This window comes from Typopeltis vanoorti, chromosome 22 (assembly GCF_054136105.1).
Source record: "Typopeltis vanoorti isolate ZY-2024b chromosome 22, IOZ_Tvanoo_1.0, whole genome shotgun sequence".
NCBI lineage: Eukaryota > Metazoa > Arthropoda > Arachnida > Uropygi > Thelyphonidae > Typopeltis > Typopeltis vanoorti.
This window is the reverse complement of record NC_143570.1, coordinates 35,457,661-35,477,382: the sequence shown is the minus strand read 5'-3', so window position 1 is coordinate 35,477,382 and position 19,722 is coordinate 35,457,661. Positions and strand designations below refer to the sequence as shown.

Below are 19,722 nucleotides of genomic sequence, written 5' to 3'. Positions count from 1 at the left end.
AGTATTCAACACCAGACACTAAGAAAAACTTCTGAATAAGAGGCTGAGGTTTTGGTTGTTTTTGGATTTATAAATGAGGCTAAGAATATGAGGCCAGCATATTATGTCTGTACATGTCATGTGTTCTTCTGGTCAGCTGCCTGTTTTGCAGATTAAAAAAAAAATTCAAAATGGAAAATTGGCAAATGAGACCGACTTATGTCTATGATTCATTACATTGAGTAATTACAGAGGGTAGCTGACAAAGTTGTTTCTTGTCACAGACCTAAACAGTAACATAGAAAATATATTTCAAACATGGAAAAGTGTTTTGGGAAAATCTGAAGAAAAGAGAAGGATTGATAACTGTAGTAAGTACCTGCTACATTTCTGTTTAGGACATTGACAGAAATTTAACAGGTTTCTGGAGTTACTGATGCCATTTTCCATCATGAAAATGGCATTATTTACATCGCCGAAATGAAGCCTATTGGCTCCTTATTTTAAATAATTTATAGGCGCACCTTTTTGACAACTCGTATAGCAGAGTATATAAGTTCTTTTTGCTATACCGTATTCATTTTGGCATTATTTAAATTAAGGGGATATTAAATCTCACATTGTTTTAAAACCGAATAAGAAACTCAAAGATCGGAATCAAAGAGTTACATGTCGAATATAGTAACTATAAAAGTATTATAGGCGACTACTAGTGTAAGCTAAAGCACGTAGTACAAACTAGGGCAACTCATAGCAAAGGAAGAGAAAGTTCTGATCGCTATTCTTAGTATTTTCCATAATGTAAAACCCATCTCCTAGGAGATGTATGATGTTATACATTATGGTGGGAGGTCACTACCCAGACCGGTTTCGATCTTTATTGAGAATTAAGGTCTAGCTACTCACTGATGAGATCTCAATAAACATCGAAACCAGTCTGGGTAGTGACCTCCCACCATAATGTATAACATCATACATCTCCTAGGAGATGGGTTTTACATTATGGAAAATACTAAGAATAGCGATCAGAACTTTCTCCTCCCTTGCTATGAGTTGGCCTAGTTTGTATACTACGTGCTTTAGTTTACGCTAGTAGTCGCCGATACTTTTTATAGTTACTATATTTGACGTGTAACTCTTTGATTCCGATCTTTGAGTGTCTTATTCGGTTTTAAAACAATGTGGGATTTAATATCCCCTTAATTTAAATAATGTTTACATAGCCGAAATGAAGCCTATCGGTTCCTTGTTTTAAATAATTTATGGGTGCACCTTTTTGACAACTCGTATAGCAGAGTATATAAGTTCTTTTCGCTATACCCTTAGTATTAGTTTGGTCTAGCTACTCACTTATGAGATCTCAATAAAGATCGAAACTGGTCTGGGTAGTGACCTCCCACCATAATGTATAACATCATACATCTCCTAGGAGATGGGTTTTACATTATGGAAAATACTAAGAATAGCAATCAGAACTTTCTCCTCCTTTGCTACGAGTTGCCCTAGTTTGTACTACGTACTTGGACTACGTGCTTTAGCTTATGCTAGTAGTCACCAATACTTTTATAGTTACTATATTCGGCATGTAACTCTTTGATTCTGATCTTTGAGTTTCTTATTCGGTTTTAAAACAATGTGGGATTTAATATCCCCTTAATTTAAATAATGTTTACATTGCCGAAATGAAGCCCATTAGCTCCTTATTTTAAATAAGAGAATCACATGTATCATGTTTGTGTGTTCTCTAGCCAGTCTTAGTTGCTTTGTTTGTAATGCCAACTAAATAAAAATGGCCAATTCTACACTTTATATTCCCTTACATTTGCACTATAGGCAGGTTAAGGATTTTTTTTTATTTATTATATATATATTTTTTATTTATTTTTTACCAGGTCCAGAAACCTTCTCTTGAGACTATACATGGAATTTTTTCAATCCCTTCAGGCTTCCAATAAGTGGGGTGGTGGTCTCACACTGAGTGATGAAATCCACCTCTCACCTAAAGACATTCACAAACATCCATTCCAAAGGCAGGATTTGAACCATATAGCCTGTTGGTTGGAGAGTTGATATGCTAACCACTTGGCTGAATGGTCATTAACTGACTTTGTACTTTATTCTTCTTAACTTCTTTTTCACAGTAACCACTTAATTTTAATAATGATTTTTTTTACTACTCTTCAGTAAAAGTATGTTTTAAGCATTCTCTCTAAAATCCCTTGCAGCTCATACATACCATAACATTGTTCTAAGCTTGTCATTATTGAATATATATTTAAACATGTTTCAATAATTAGGTGAAAACAAAATATCTATAATATTCATTAATTATCCTATAATTGTTGCTTTCTAAAAGTAAACAGCAAGATGAACTAAAATAATATGGTAACTGAAAAATAATTCAATTATCCATTAAAAAAAACAAGCCAATTTACCTTCAAAAACTGGGGCCAGCAAATCAGTTACAAGTGGATGACTTTTTACAATATTTATTTTTCTTACTTGCTGAAGAAATGTTAAACAGAATGGCAAACCACCTCCTTTGGTTTGAATGACATCTGTAAATAATCAACATTATCCAATAGACTATACACATAAATTATGTAAGGAAAAATATTTAACTAATATGTAAATACTTATATTCTGAGATCTCATCACTTGTTCAGAGTGAATGCATAACAATTAGACCTTTAAGTGAAGCAAGCATGGAAATGAAATATCTCATTGAAATGAAAAAAAATCTAACACTTATGTTAAAAAGTGCATTATTTTTTTCTTATCACCAGTAAGTAGCATAATACTTTTTAGGAAACTAAGGAATAATATAAACATTGCTAATAAGTAATGAGGTAAAAATGTTCAGTAATAATTTGGTGCAGAGGGTCCTATATACAAGTAGAGAAACAAATACAGATCCTGTACTAAATTTGTACAAAAATTAAGATGAAGCAGACACAGAACTATCAATCAGAAGAGAAGAATTCTGGAAAGTTCTCACGTCAGCAAAAAATAATCAAAATCTGGGGGAAGATGGCATATTAGCAGAACACAAAAAATCAGGAGGGCTGGAGTTTCATAAGATTATACTGGATACATTGAATGATATCTGAAATACAGAAAGTATTGCACTACAGTGGCCTAAAATTAAGGATTATTTTATTATATAAAAAAAGGGTAGCATAGATGATATCAATAAAGACCAATCAGTTTGCCATAGCAATTGTACAAAATTTTTATATCCATTATATTAAACAGAATCACAAGATTTTTGGATGATGTACAGCAGCATGAACATGTAGGCTTCAGACCAAGATTCTCTATAAGAGATCATAACCACACTATTAACCAATATAAAAAGCAAATGAATAAAATCATTTCTACGGATACAAACCTAGTATCAGGGAATGGAATTCAGAATTCACACCCATGAAAGGATTTTATAAACCTATAGTACATTTGTACTGTGGGGAAGCTAAGTATTTTCCCTCCCATTCTTGTTAATTATATATATATATATAACTTTTATTTTTCGGATTGTATTTACTTTTATTTTATTTTATTCATTTACTTTTTTTTTTCTATTTACTGTATATTTAGTGTTTGTAGATTTTGAAAAAGCCTATGATTCTTTATATAATAAACAGCTGAAAACAACAGGCCATCCAAGCAAAGTATAAAAGATTATTAAAAACTATATATTAGACCTGAACAGTCAGTATATATTTAGGTCATCAGGGAATGGAATTCAGAATTGAGAGAAGAATGAGACAAGAGGATCCAATATCACCCAAACTGTTTTCTCATATATTAGAAGATACTTTTAATATATGAAAAAATATTGGAAAACTATGAAAATAGTTTTAATTGGAAAAATAATTTAATATTGGAAAACTATGAAAATTAATATAAGTTTAAGAAATATAAATTTTATTTATTTATTATTTTTTTATGTGGATCACACCCATGAAAGATTTTTATAAATCTATAGTACATTTGTACTGTGGTTGGGCTAAGTATTTCCCCCCATTCTTGTTAATTTTATATATATATATATATATATATATATATATATTCTTATTTTTATTTTTTGGATTTTATTAATTTTTTAAGCAAGTTTGGAAACCCTAAATAGAGAGCTGATTTAGAGATCAAATAGGGAACTTTCTGAAACCACTTCAGGCCTCCAACAAGTGGGCCTGAATAAAGACACTCACAAACATCCATGGCAGCATTCAAACATTCAGCCTGTTATGTTGAAGAGTAGACTAATAATGCTGGCAACAATAACAGCACCAAGGGTAATATGTGCCCATTTCAGATCACCTTCAAATTTGTAGAATTTCCTCTAAAAGCGTTTTAATCCAAAGGGAGATGAATTTCTGATTTTCTTTAATGAATATAAAACACAGTTAATAAAAAAAGAGTTGAGGTTATATGTTTAACATTGATAATTTGAACTATTGCATGAAGAAAAATTGCATAACTTTTATGGAATGAAAAGGCAATATGATGAGAACTGGTGAGAACTAGGGTCCAGAATTGGGTTGACAATAATGGTATTATCTTTGATGCACAGCATGGATTTGTCAAAGGGAGGTCATATTTTAGTAATCTACTTACTTATTACAATAAAGTGACTGCTTCCTTGGAGAGAGAAGAAGGATACAGAGTAATATACTTAGATTTAATATACTCCGATCTCATACGGAGGTAGCAGGTTTTTTCTCCCAGAAACTCGGGTTTTTCACCCCGCATACAGACAAAAAATACTAGGTGGTGGTGGTGGAGATGGGTGGTAGATGGCGTTGATGGAAATGATTTATAGTAGAGGTTCGGTGTAGTGGTTGAGACAGTTGTAGGTGTCCTCCCGCAATGAGTCTTCGGACTCTTTGGAGGTATCAGGAATAATAATAATAATAATAATTTTGCAAAGGATTTTGATAGATTACTGCATGATAAGTTGATAGTCAAACTAGAGCAAATGAAGTTGGATATTAGATTAGTGCATTGGATTGGAGACTGGCTATCTGATAGGTATCAACAAGTTGTGTATGGGGGAGCGATAGCCAGGAAAAGGAAAGTCACTAGTGGAGTGCCTCAGGGGGGTCTGTTTTAGGCTATTACTGTTTAACTCGTATATTAACGATACTGGCAAAGATTTGGATGGGGATGTTTAGTTATATGAAGACGACGCAAAGTTGGGATGACCTATGAAGAGTAGAGCAAATGTTGTGGCCTTACAAGAAGACTTGAATAGATTGAGTGAATGGGCACGGGAATAGGGATAACAGTTCAATGTTGCAAAATGTAAGGTTTTAAAATTCAACGACATATACATTGTTGTATTTTGTATTAGTGAGGATATATTGTAGAAGGTGTATGAAATAAGAGATCTTGGGGTGATAGTGGATAAGGATCTGAAATTTAGGGGACACATTACCAAAACTGTGAGGACAACACAATGAATTCTGAGAATGATGCAGAGGATAGTGACTCGTAAAAGTAAGTAAAAATTTTATTCCATTGTATAAGGTTTTGATTAGGCCATGCAGGGACTACTGGGCAAAACTTTAGTTACCTGGTTTTCAAAAGGATGAAGAGATGTTAGTAATGGTCCAGAGGCAACTGAAGGTTTCTGATCTATGAAATGATGAATTTGAGGTACGGTTGAGAAGATGCAATTTACAGAATCTAGTGGATAGGAGGAAGAGGGGTTGTTATAGGATCAATATTGAAGAGGTTTTTACAGAAAATGGTGAGAGATCAGAGGAGAGCCAGAGGTCATCCATGGAAGCTGTATAAGGAGGGTGTGAGCAGGGGGGGGGGGAATGAGAAGCAGGTTTTTTTTTGTTGTGAATGATTGGAATGCCTTGCCTGAGAATGTGGTGTTTGCAGAGAATTTGAGTGGGTATGTTTAACAGTATAATGAGCTGTGTGTATGACAAAAAGACCTCCTAGATGTGTCTTTGACTCCATGGGGTCTTAAGATGATGATGATAATAATAATAATAATAAAATCATAAGGAAAATTGAACTCTGAAATTTCCAACATAGTCAATACTAAAAAAGTGGATTTTTTTAATCCTCTTGTAATTAGTTTTTTGTTCCCTAACCATTTAATTAATTTTACATGCACAGTCTGCTAAATCATGTATTTACTATGCAGATTATCTACTTTGAAGGGAGGAGAAACCCATAAAATGCATAAAAATAATAAAAACATCTAAATGTACTGGAATCTGATGCAACCTGGCATCCCAACAACATAACCCGCAGGTGTTGAAAGTATCAAAATATGTCTAACTTTTAAACATCTCTTAGTGCATATGAAGAGCCTCCATAGCTCAGTCGGTATAGACAAAGACCTTTTTTGGAAAGACCTGGGTTAGATTCCCGTCTAAAATGTGAAGAACCTTTATCTGGTCTCTTTAGACTAAAGGCGAGTAAGCCAGTCTCATATGAAGGTAGAGGGTTTTTCACCTGGAACTCTGGTTTTTTCGTCTTGTGAATACACACACACACACACACCGATTACAGCCATGAATACTTACGACAATATGTGAAAGAGATAGAGTCCTCACCACGTTGTTACGTGGTGAGGTTAGCCATGAATCACATGATAGTCAACCTCCTACTAATGCCACAGACTTGCTCATCTTTTATCTCTCTCCACATACCTCATGGAGCTGGTGGTTCTAATAACATAAATATAGCAAATTGGGTTCCTGCATAAAAAAAAAAAAAAAACCATATCTCATTGAAAAAAAACAAAACAAAACTAAGGTTATGTTATTAGAACTATCTAATTTACTAGACAGTCTGGGTATCATTAACCAGTATGCATTAACAGAAAAAATTATAAATCTACCAGAACTATTTCTGTATGATAAAGTCATGTTCTTTGAACACTGCCTCGACAAGACATTTTTTCCAATTTCAAGACAAATACTACAAACAAAAAGATGGTATGATTATGAGCTGATCACTGTTTCTGTTTTTCAGCCAAACTATTAATGATATCATTTGAGAAACAGGACCTGGGTAGCTACCATATATGATCAAAACAGTGGTAATGCTATATAAATGTTTCAATATCTCTAAAATTTGGAAAGAACATGAACTGGTTATTACTAACACAATGTTCCAACATAAAAATGTGCACAAATTCACATGGAGAGAAGAGACAAGGAATAAGAAAAGTCGCATTGACTATGTTATTGTTGATAGTGATGTTTTCCCACTGGTGCAGGACACCAGAGTGTACAGAGCAGTGGCGGTTGGTGAAAATTTTAAGTGGGGGTGCTGCATATACAAAATAAAAAAAATAAATAAAGATTATTTTTTTCCTAATCAGTAACCAATTTATTAGTAAATAAATTTACATATTAAAAAACTGCTTTATTAAAAATATTTCACCCTCACCACTAACAAACACCAATAATAAAAGTTTCGTATCTCACAGAAATAACGGTGCAAGCATATGATATACTTCTCATTTGAGAAGTGTTGGAATGACTTGTAACGTGCAATCACAAGTGCAAACGAATATCAGCAAGACTGGCTGCGATTGGTCGAATGTGTTAATATCGACACTGTGTTAGATTGCAGTGTATTTGTTTCGTAATCTAAAGCATTAATTGAACAATTTCAATTATTAACTATTCAATCACTGTAGAAACATAAGCTGTAACCTTTAACATGTTGTGTGTATTGTATTTATATAATGTTGTAAGCATTGTTATTATTTATAAACACAAACAAACTTTAAAATTTTCATTTTTTCCTTGAGGGTGCTGCAGTGTCGCAGTGCTTATGCATGGGCTGCCACTGGTACAAAGGATTTGAAATTGGAAGTGATCACCATTTAGTCTTGAGCAGGATAAAATTGAATTTCATATTGAAAAGATGACATGTAAGAAAGTTTTGAAGAGAATAAAAGTTGAACAGCTCTCAGATGTGAACTGCAGACTAAAATACACAAATATTATTCAAGAAAAAATGAAAGAGTTTGAGAGCAGGAACCAAACCTTGGAGATTCAGTGGCAAGCAATGAAGAAAACATTGATTGATTCAGCCAGAGAGGTATGTGGTGAGGTTGTGTGCAAGGATAGAAAAATCAGAACTCCATGGTGGACACAGGAAGTAATGGAGGCAGTGAAGGAAAAGAAGAAAGCATATCAAAAGTTCCTGGCAAATAAGTCAGCTTTTACTCTTACAGAATACAGAGACAAATGTAAGAAAGCTAAACACTGTGTAAAACTGGCTAAAGAAAAGTCATGGGAGGACTTTGGCAAGAACATAGAAAATAAATATCAAGAAGGTGGCAAGATATTCTAGAGGTTGTTGAAGAAGCTCAGAAATGGAGGAAAGAGTGATGTAAAAGGAATTAGAGATGATAAAGGTAACATGAAAACAGGAGAAAAAAATACCCTTGAAGTATGGAGTAATTACTTTGAAAAACTGCTAAATGAAACAAGTAGTGATGACAGCACAGTGGTAAAAAAAAAACACTGACCACGCATGCAGTCAGGAATACATATCCATACTTGAAGTAGAAAAAGCTACCAAAAGCCTGAAATGTGGAAAGGCAGCAGGAGTAGATGATATTCGACCAGAAATGCGAAAGTATGGAGGTAAAAAAGTCATACAGTGGCTGCACTGCATAGTTTATAAGGCCTGGACAGAAGGACCTGCACTGCATAGTTTAGAAGGCCTGGACAGAGGGACCTGCACTGCATAGTTTAGAAGCCCTGGACAGAGGGACGTATTCCAGATGATTGGAGCAGAGCTCTCATAGTACCCATACATAAAAAGGGAAATAAAACTGAATGTGAGAATTATGGAGGCATTTCATTACTGAGTGTTCCTGGTAAGATATATGCAAGTATACTTGAGGAATGGTGAAGAACAAGCTGGATTCAGGTCAAATAGAGGCTGTCAGGATCAGATATTCACTTTATGACAGATAGTTGGAAAATCATGGGAATATAACATAGATCTGTATTTAAGTTTTGTCGATCTGGAAAAGGCATATGACAAGGTGCCAAGAGAGAAGCTATTCCAAATGCTACAGTTATATGGTGTTGATAAGGCATTATATCAAGCAATACGTAGTCTTTATTTGAGTTGTAAGTCAGCAGTTAGAATTGAAGGAGGTACAGGAACGTGGTTTAATGTTAAATCTGGTGTCAGACAAGGATGTACATTATCCCCTCTGTTATTCATTATCTATATGGATCACATTATAAAGGAAAGTGGTATTAAACCTGATATAAAAACTGTAGATGTTAATTTCAGCTCTTTGTTTTATGCGGATGATGTTATAATTCTAAATAAATCCGCTACAAGTATGCAAGATTCCATGACTAAATTGAATAACTGTTGTAATACATATGGTATAAAGACAATGAAAGACAAAGACAATGAAAATAGGCAGAAACATTGAAAATATTAACTGATTGTGAATGGAGAACTTATAGAACAAGTAAAACATTTCAGCTACTTAGGCATGATTTTTAGTGAAGATGGTAAGTTAAATATGGAAATAGACAACAGAATCAACAAAGCTGGTATGGTAGGAAATTAACTGAATGGATTTATATGGAATAAGAGAGAAATTAGCAAAAACACTAAATTAGCTGTATAAAGACGGTTTAAACCAATTTTAACTTATGGATCTGAGAGCTGGATTAGAAGTAAAACACTTGACCAAAGACTGGAGACCACAGATATGAGAGTCCTGAGAAAGATTAGGGGCATGAACAGATGGCATCAATGGCAATATCATATTAAAAATGAGGATATTAGGAAAGACCTTGATATTGTCAGCATTTAGGAATGCATTAGCAGAGCTAATCTCAGGTGGTATGGTCACTTAAGCAGAATGGGTGAGGAAAGATTAGCAAAACAAGTTTTCTCTGCCAGGTTGGAAGCAAAAAGACTCAGAGGAAGACCAAAATATAGTGCATTGATAGAGTAAAAAGTGACTTTGAAGACAGAAATATAAGACCTGATAATATTGGAGTCTTGATATTTAACAGACTGATTTGGAGGAAAATTGTAGATAAGTTAATAATGATGTAAATTTTTCATATAGTACTATCATATACTGTACATCCCATGAGGGTATATATATCATAAATTTGAAGATGATGATAAAATTTGGAAGTTGACAATTCTGAACTGATACTAATATATATCTACTCTCTCTATATAAAAAGATATGCTGAAATTTGAAACGTTTTATGTCACCTTTTTTGTCTCTTCATTGTTTTGAAATGTCTAACAATGTGTTTTCCTTCCTGAGACAACAATTTTCCTTCCTGAGACAACAATGTCTAACAATGTGTTTTCCTTCCTGAGACAACAATTTGTTGGACGTTTCAAAACAATGGAGAACCGGATTACCCGTCCGGAACTTGGGGGAGTTGGGTAGCATAGGTGCGAGAGTCCCCCCCTCCTCCAATACATATATATAAAATTTTTTTTATGAACCGACTATGGTTATATTTTTCTTAGTTACTAATAGTATCATACTGCTGGCCAAAATGCCCTATGTATGTTTCTTTTCATTTTTATGCTTGCTTCATGTAAGGTCTTGTGACATGTTTACTCTAAAGATGTGATACTCATCTTGAAATCTAAGTGTTTGTATGTGAAGTATTTTATCTTTCCTTATGCTTAATTTTATGAATATGGTCTATTCATTGTTTATTTATTACACAAGCATTAACAAGGGAATAAATGACTAATTATAAGCCTCTACTTCTTCTTCTTCTTATTGTGCTATCTTCTATCGAAGGTCAGCGACCATCTTGGCGAACAAACTGCGCTCTTGTGCTAATCTGAGCAGTTGTGCACTGCTCTTTCCTGTCCACGTCTTGATGTTGTCAAACCATGATATTCTTTTTCTTCCTCTAGTTCCTTTGCCATCAATTCTTCCTACTAAAATAGTTTGTAGAAGTTGGTATTTGCTGTTTCTCATGATGTGTCCAAGATATGTTTTTCGTTTCTTGATTATTTGTACAAGATGTTTAGCTTTGCCAATGGATTTTAAGACATCTTCATTGGTAATTTTTTCTGTCCATGATATCTTTAGCATTCTTCTGTATAGCCACATCTCAAAGGCTTCGATTTTCTTGATGGTTGTCGTCTTCAATGTCCATGTTTCAACTCCATAGAGCAGAATAGACCACACGTAACATTTCAGCATTCGGCATCTGACTTCCAAGTTTAGGTCTTTATTGCAGAATAGTGTTCTTATTTTCATGAAGGACTGCCGTGCAACTTCAATCCTTGTCTTTATATCTATTTCTGGATCCCACCATTCATTAAGCCAGCAACCAAGATATTTATATCTTGACACTTGATCAATATTTTTCCCATTGAGTGTCAGTTTCATTGATGAGGCTGGATGTTTGCTGATGATCATGTATTTTGTCTTGTTGATGTTTATATTTATTCCCATTCTTTGGCTTTCTATGTATACTCTGTCAACGAGTTTTTGGAGATCCATAATGTTATCTGCAATTAGCACGGTGTCATCTGCATATCGTAGGTTGTTAACAATCTTTCCATTTATTGTGATTCCCTCTGGACATTCTTCCAATGCTTTTTTAAAAATTACCTCTGCATATATGTTGAACAGGAGTGGTGAGAGCACACATCCTTGTCTCACTCCTCTTTTGATGTTAATATCACTGGTGGTAATGTTGTCTAATTGAACGGTAGCTGACTGATTCCAATACAGATTTGTTATTAGTCTTATGTCTTGTTCGTCTAGCCTTATTTGTTGAAGGATTTCTATTAAGTTGGTGTGTCTGACTTTGTCGAATGCTTTTTCAAAATCTATGAAACACATAAAGACAGATTTCTGTTTTTCTATGCATTTTTGTATCAATATTTGGGTACAGAAAAGGGCCTCTCTAGTACCGAAACCATTCCGAAAGCCGAATTGTGTTTCACTTAGAGTTTCTTCACTTTTTCTATAAATGCGATTCTGAATTACTTTCAAAAATATTTTTAATGTTTGGCCTCTACTTAATATACTTAATAAACTTTATTAACTTTTTAAAAATTTTTGTAAATCACATTATTATTATTAATTTCAGGACTATTAATATTTATAGTATAACATTAAGTAACATAAATATAATATATCAAATAAATAATAAAATTAAAATAAAAAAATGTAATAATAATGATTATTAGGAAATTAAAGGAATGGATGACATGATTGTTTAAAACAGGGGTTGGCAACTGGCGGCCGCCCACACATGCATTTTTGGTGGCCCATAAAAGTTGACTATACTTTCATGGCATTCATGTTGAATTATTCAGTGATGTATTTAGTATGATGAATTAATTGGTTTAGCAAAGAAGATGACAGTCGCATTTGGAAGCACATACATTTGCGAACAAGCATTTTCTGCCATGAGTTTTAGAAAAAACAAATTTTCTTCTCAACTGACTGATGAATATTTGCATGCTTCGATTCGAATTGGCACCTCAGGTTATAAAGTAAATCTAGATAATTTGGCTAAGGGAAAACAATCACAAAAGTCACATTAAGCAGGGAGACACACATATTTGATGCATAAATTATATTACTTTGTTTTTAAGTGATATTAATTTTTCATTGAGTTTTATTTTCATGCTTGTTTCATATCTCGTACTTTAAATATTTCTGTGTTTTTTAAGATTGATATAATGAAAATTGATAACTTAAGTATTTTTAACTCACTATTTCCTTTTAATTAAATGCTTGCGGCCCGATCCTTAAAAATAAAAGTTTAATGTGGCCCGAGAGTCTGAAAAGATTGCCGATCCCCTGGTTTAAGAGATACTGGTGCCATAATGATGAGAACCCAAACATAGACACAAGGATGACTGAAACAAATTGAAAGAGTAAGAAACTCATTTGTTAGGTATTTCAACCTGAAAATAGCAGGATGAAAACAACTACTTAAAACATGTGACTTTGTCAGGATAAACACAAAATATAAATGTAAGGTTAGCAATTGTAAACTAAAAAATTAACAGGTGAAGCTTGTAAGAACTGTTATAGTATGAATAATTGAAACATCTTGGAGAAAATTGGAGGTGGCATGAGTCAACTACTATCAGCATTGTTTCAGATGGTTTGTTGAAAAGTTGAAATCTAGCATTTGAAGGGATCTAATGAAAGATTTTCAAATGTCACACAGGATAAGTCCTTAGTTCTTAGTGAGAGAGTGCTATGAGAAAAAATGACCATAGTTGATTCTTTTGTCTGACGAGAAATGACAATGTCATCTAAGTATGACATAGTTAAGTATTGTTAGTAGGGATGTGAGGACTAGATTTTTTGCTTGGAGAGCGGGGAATGAGTGGAATAGGTTGCCAGAGTCAGTTGTGAGTGCTTTGGGTTCAAGGAGAGGTATGATAGATTGGTCAATGGAGGTGCCTGTATAATAATGATAATAATAGTTCTGATTCCAACTGATGTTATGATGTCTGTGTAGAGAGACAGATAAGCTAGACCAGAGCTGTCTTCTCTGTTATAAGCAATGTTTTCAAGATGTTCTTTTTTTTCTAATTTCAAAATTTATGTTAATTTTTTAGTTTACACTGGCTAACCTTACATTTATATTTAGTGTTTATCCTAATTAATTCATAAGTTTTTGGTGGTGAAATTAGTTGGCACTAATTTATATACTGTACTACTATTACCAATTAAAAAACCCTTATTTTCAGTTTATTAAACTTCAGTGGTAGGTAGGCAAGGTTGAAAGGAATGATTTGAAAGTATGGTGTGAGATAAGATAAGATACGTTCAGCAAGATAACATAGAGAAAGAGAGATTAAATGAGCAGACTGCAATCTTTTGGCATGGTATGACAGGGTACGAGCAAGCTGCAATTGAAAATGATTCCATAAGTGTATTGTGTGTAGGAGGAATGGCATGCAATATAGAGTGACCTTGATGGTAAAAGGATTTGTACTTGTAAGATTGATTGCCTTCACATATTTTTGGTGTTAGATGCTTGGAGAAACCATCATTCCGTGAAAGAATAAATGTGAATAGTCAGAAAAAATAGATATATCTCAGTGGTTGCATGAAAGTGGTATGTGTGCATGGTATATTTTGTTGTTCTATTAATATATTGAAATATCAATGCATAGTCATTAGATATAACTAAAATTAAGAAAAAATGGAGTTGTTTACATTGAGCATAAATTATTTATTGATGACAGAAGTTATGGTTATGTTTTATGATCATTGCCAGTGCATAAATACAATCGAAAAGGAAATAGAATGACAACTGAAAATTATAGTTCATGTCGCAATATATGAGGTTGGTCTGAAAAGTTCTCAGCCTCAACTATAGATGGCAACAATATCGGCAAGATTTTTTTTCTAAGTTGGTTCATCTGTCATAAGCATCCATGTGAAATTGCAAGTCATTCCATCAAGTAGTTTGTTTTATATAGCTGTCTGCAGCAAAAGTGTTGTCTGTATCCCATGAAATGAATGAAATTGAGTATCATGCGGTTAAAATTGGTTGCCAAGTTTAAACGTGTCCATACCAGGTTTGAAGATGATCCATGTGAAGGACGTCCAGAAATCATTGATCGAGTGCACAATCACTATAGGCATTTCAAAAGAATGTGTAGGATATATTTTGCATGAAGAATTGCAAATTCTTCATGCAACCACTTGGTGTCCAAGTGGTTAGCGTATCTGGTCTCCAGCCAAAAGGCTGTGGGTTCGAATCACAATGTGGGCATGGATGTTTGTGATTGTCTTTGGAAATACTAGTGGTGGTCAGCAGTAGATGGTGCTGGTGTAGTTGGTATAGACAGAGTTGTAGAGCAGGTGCCCTCCCTCAATGAGTCTTTGAACTCCCTGGAGGTATCTAATAATAATAATTAAATTAAGCGGTCAAAATTTTGAGTTTAAATTAAACTTGCTAAGAAATTATATTCTTGTTTAATCCTTTATCCAAGTATAAGCAAACAAAGTTTGCACAAGAAGTATCGTCACAACTGGACTACTTGTATATAGAGGCTAACGAGTTCACATTAATTGCCTTAGTACCTACCCCATAATCACATCATTTGCTTACATACTTGGATAAATGATTAAACAAGAACATAATTTCTTGTCAAGTTTAATTTAAATTATAACCAAAAGTGAAAAAAAAACTTTTTTCACTTTTGAACTCCCTGGAAGTATCTAATAATAATAATTAAATTAAGCGGTCAAAATTTTGAGTTTAAATTAAACTTGCTAAGAAATTATATTCTTGTTTAATCCTTTATCCAAGTATAAGCAAACAAAGTTTGCACAAGAAGTATCGTCACAACTGGACTACTTGTATATAGAGGCTAACGAGTTCACATTAATTGCCTTAGTACCTACCCCATAATCACATCATTTGCTTACATACTTGGATAAATGATTAAACAAGAACATAATTTCTTGTCAAGTTTAATTTAAATTATAACCAAAAGTGAAAAAAAACTGTTCTATAAATATCTTTAATTCAGAGTATTTTAATAATAAGGTGATATACTGTTACTTTCCTTGTATATAGACAATATATATGATTTCTGTATTACTTCAACCTTGGCATTTCTTCTGGGTCTGACTTCCACTGATCCTGGGGAAGTAGAGCAGTTCTACTCTACTTCCCAGGATCAGTGACAGGCAGGTTCTTGCCTGTCATTGAGTGGAATCACCACTGAGTTTTCTGATCTGTTCCAGGTCAGGCGTTATGAGTTTAGCAGTACTTTCAGGTTCACTAGGGAGATTTAGAGAGATCACTCAATTTTTTGAGGGGGAGAGAGAGAGATCCTCCCCCCCATGCACTTTACTAGTGCCTCAATAAAGGTCAAAACTGGTCTGGATAGTGGCACTTACCATAATGTTATGGTAAGGGCCACTATAGTATTATGCATGCCTGAAAGGGTGTGTTTGCATTATAGAATAATAAAGCCATTCATGAGTAATCATTAGCCTCTATATAAAAGTTTTTCTCCAATTCCCAATACCAAGCATTTCTATTATATCTTGTCACCCATATGCTATTTCAAGCAAATAAAATTCAGTCTTCCATATATTGGGTTGGCAAATAAGTTCGTTCAGTTTATGTGTTAGTACAAGTTTACGCTGCTTCGCCTGTCGCTATTGTTGTGCTACAACGCAATGCTATTGCACAATTAAAAGGTGACATTTCACATAACCTTTCAGTGAATTTTCGTTCGGTCTATTCAGTTGCATGTGTGTAGCATATTTTTAGAAATGGAAGGAAATAACATGGTCGCCCGACCGAGGTTGATTCGAGTGTTGTGAAGGATATCGTCACCAAATATCCATCACAAATAGTGCAGGAGATTGCTGCAGTACTGAACATATCCCATACAAGCGTCGAAAACCATTTGCACGAGCTGGGATATGTTTCAAAACTCAATGTTTGGGTGCCGCGCATGAATTGACTGAGGCCAATGTGACTGCTTGCATATCCATCTGTGATTCGCTGTGACTTTGCCAAGAAAATGACCCATTTTTGAAGCAGATGATTACAGGAGATGAAAAATGGGTCATGTACGATAACGTGGTACATAAAAGATCATGGGAGCACAACAAACCAGCGCAAACAACCTCAAAAGCGGGATTGCACCCAAAGAAGATCATGCTCTCTGTGTGGTGGGATTATAAAGATGTTGTCCACTATGAGATGTTAGCATCAGGCAGAACGATTCATTCAACTCTCTATTGCTCACAGTTAATACGACCGGCCCATGCAGTTAGCACAAAACGTCCTGAATTGGCAAATCGGAAAGGGGTTGTCTTTCACTACGACAACACCAGACACCACACATCATTAACAACCTGGAGTAAATTGTTACATCTTGGCTGGGATGTTTTGACGCATCCTCCGTATTCACCTGACCTGGTACCTTCCAATTATCACTTATTCCAATCGTTGCAGAATTCTCTGAATGGGAAAACCTTTGCTAATGAGGAGGCTGTCAAAAGACACCTAGATCAGTTTTTCACCAGTAAACCTCAGGAGTTTTATGAACGCAGCATAATGAAGTTGGTGGACAGATGGCAAGAGGATCAATATATAACTGACTAGTATGTATTATATATATTAAATAAAATGCATTTCATTCCACTCTGAAAAACCGAAACGAACTTATTGGCCAACCCAATACATCCTTTCTTTTATTAGCCAAATAAAGAATTCTACAGAATGTTTTGTAGCCTCTGCCAGTCTCCATGTATATGTAAGTTTTCCTTCCTCCCTATTTTGATCATTTTTCCTGCTTCACATTACTTATACAGTCTTCATTTATATACAATCCTTCCTCCCTATTCTGATTTTCCTGTTTCATGTTCCTCATGCAGCTGATGAGTTTCCTCCTCTTTTGACAAAACTAAAAGAGCACACATAAAACATGCTAACTTGACTGGCTGAGTGGGATGGTACAATTACTCTTCAACCATAGGTTGTGGGTTGAAATCTACCCTGCATCTATTTATGTGGTTTGTCTATGCAGTCTTATGTGGCTGGAAAGGTTTTATGTTATACTTCCATACTGCCATCAAGATTTCTTCTACTTATCCCACCAATAGCATTTATACTAATTAATGTGACATAAACCATATGGACTTTCAGGTTTATGTAGGTTAGGACATTACTGCAAAAGTAATGTCCTAACAAAGTGCCCTCAAGGGGGATGGATAAACATAAAGTTAATTTGAAGAATTCAGGCTGTATGTGATCTCAGAACGGCTGACTCCAAGATCTCTGGCAAATTAATGAAGCCATACTTGTTGAGGTTGGGGGAGTGCTTCATATATGGTGCTGTTTCTAAAAATACTCTCTTAGACCTACAGCAACTTTATGTAGCAAAGCAGACTTCCATTTAATCTTACATAAAGACACATCCAGAGCATGGTCTACTAGATCTGGTTGAAATATGAATAAAGTGTTCAGAATATACATTTGTTTCAAGGGCTGTATCATTTGAATGGATAGTAGTATGACTGCTTATGTAAATAGATTCTGTATGTGTGGGTACTTTTATAAACAGAAAAGGGTACCAAACCATTTGGTAGCCATGTCAATAGTATGTCTAGAAAGGGGAAACAACTGTTACTTTCCTTTTCTATTGTGATGTGTATTTTTGGATGGTGGCTGTTTAGATACACCAAAAATGTGTCTATTAAGGCCATGAGGCCAAATATCAAACACATCACCTATATAGCAGAACCTAGATATGGTTTATATGTAGCAGTTAAATGCTTGGCTAAATGTTCCATACAGAAATTGACTAAGGGGTTAGGAGATCCATTGCAGTACTATCTAGCTATTTGCACATTTTTCCTTTTCATGAAAAATAACCAGAATAAACAATGAATTTGAACAAGATTCACAAAATCAAAGAGTAATATCAAAGCTGATCATGAAGTCAGAATCTGTCAGTAGATATTTTTTATTAGTTTTCAATTTTGAATATTTTTAATAAATGAGAAAGAGCAGCCAAAAAAAGGAAAATGATTTGGATAAATGCTTCATAAGTTTCTAGATTGGTTTGTCTATGTTGTCAACTATTGAATGAAAAAAAAAGGGGGGGTATTAGGTTTGTAAATTTCAGGGACCTCATATATCTAGGGTGGTTGGACATAAGGTTTTAGTTTTTCGTAATTTCTTTGGGTAAAGGTGTAACTTTTTTTTTTTTTTTCTCTCTTTTGAGATTTGGTAAGATCCTAATCTATAATGTGAGATGTCTTTAAGATTGCTCATTTTTTTGTTGTAATCCGTTTGGCCCATGATGACAGTTGCATTTCTCTTATCATATTCTCTTTCTCTTTTTTATTGCTATGCTTTATTTAGATGAGATGTTACTCTAAGAAGGTTTAGATTTTGTAGGAATTCCAGTCATATACAAATGAATGTTGTTAATCACTGTGGACAATAGATCACAGATGCCATGTTTATCAAAAGCTCAAACTGTATTATGTCAAACTACTTTGGATATATGGAGTCTCTAAAATTTACAACTTTAAACCCCTCCTCCTATCATCTACAGATAGCCCTAACTGCCCAAATATTTATCCAAATCACTTTTTCCTCTTACAGGCCACTATCCTTCATTTATTAAAAATTCTCTTCACTTTAAAACATTAATAAAAATGTAATATGGACAGTCTTACATTTTTTAATGTAAGATTGTAAGTATGTAAGGTTGTGTTTATAGTCAACTCTGATATTTCTCCACTGTTTAACAATGTACTGTTGATAGAGACCCTTCACTATTAAGCTGCATTTCCCTTCTGATATATTTGATAACTATTATTTTTCAGGAAATAACAACATATACTAAAATATTAATTCTAAAACTCCCAGGGGACCCTGTAACCCCTAGAGAGCGCATCCCCTGGGTGGCAGATAGAGGAGCCCACCATGTGTGTGTGTGTACATGCACGTGCGTGTGTGTGTGTATATATATATATATATATATGGTGGGGTGGTCCGAATATACTGAATAAGGACTCGTGGACCAACAGGGCCATAAGGGGCAATCATCTTGATTGTAAGGGAAGTGGCACTCCCATGGATCCCTAGCTGGATCTATCCTCTCCTTCTTCTACTTTGAGGAAGACCCACTTATTTTAATATTTCCTATAAGGCCTTATCAGCCAACTCTTCTTACTTTATGACCCTTGTGCTATTAGAGTACTCGAGG

The 19,722-nt window shown here is 34.4% G+C and overlaps 1 protein-coding gene across 6 annotated transcripts in view; it reads right to left on the bottom strand.

Moving 5' to 3' along the window:
• The window catches only part of LOC150094297 (protein mono-ADP-ribosyltransferase PARP4-like), an 879,331-nt gene that overhangs the window by 59,447 nt on the left and 800,162 nt on the right, over window positions 1-19,722 (bottom strand). For all 6 annotated transcript variants that reach the window (XM_090411811.1, XM_090411813.1, XM_090411810.1 and 3 more), the window contains one exon: window positions 2,415-2,537. In XM_090411811.1, coding sequence (XP_090267937.1) covers window positions 2,415-2,537 — 123 coding nt within the window. Of the gene's footprint in view, window positions 1-2,414; window positions 2,538-19,722 lie in introns of those variants that run through there.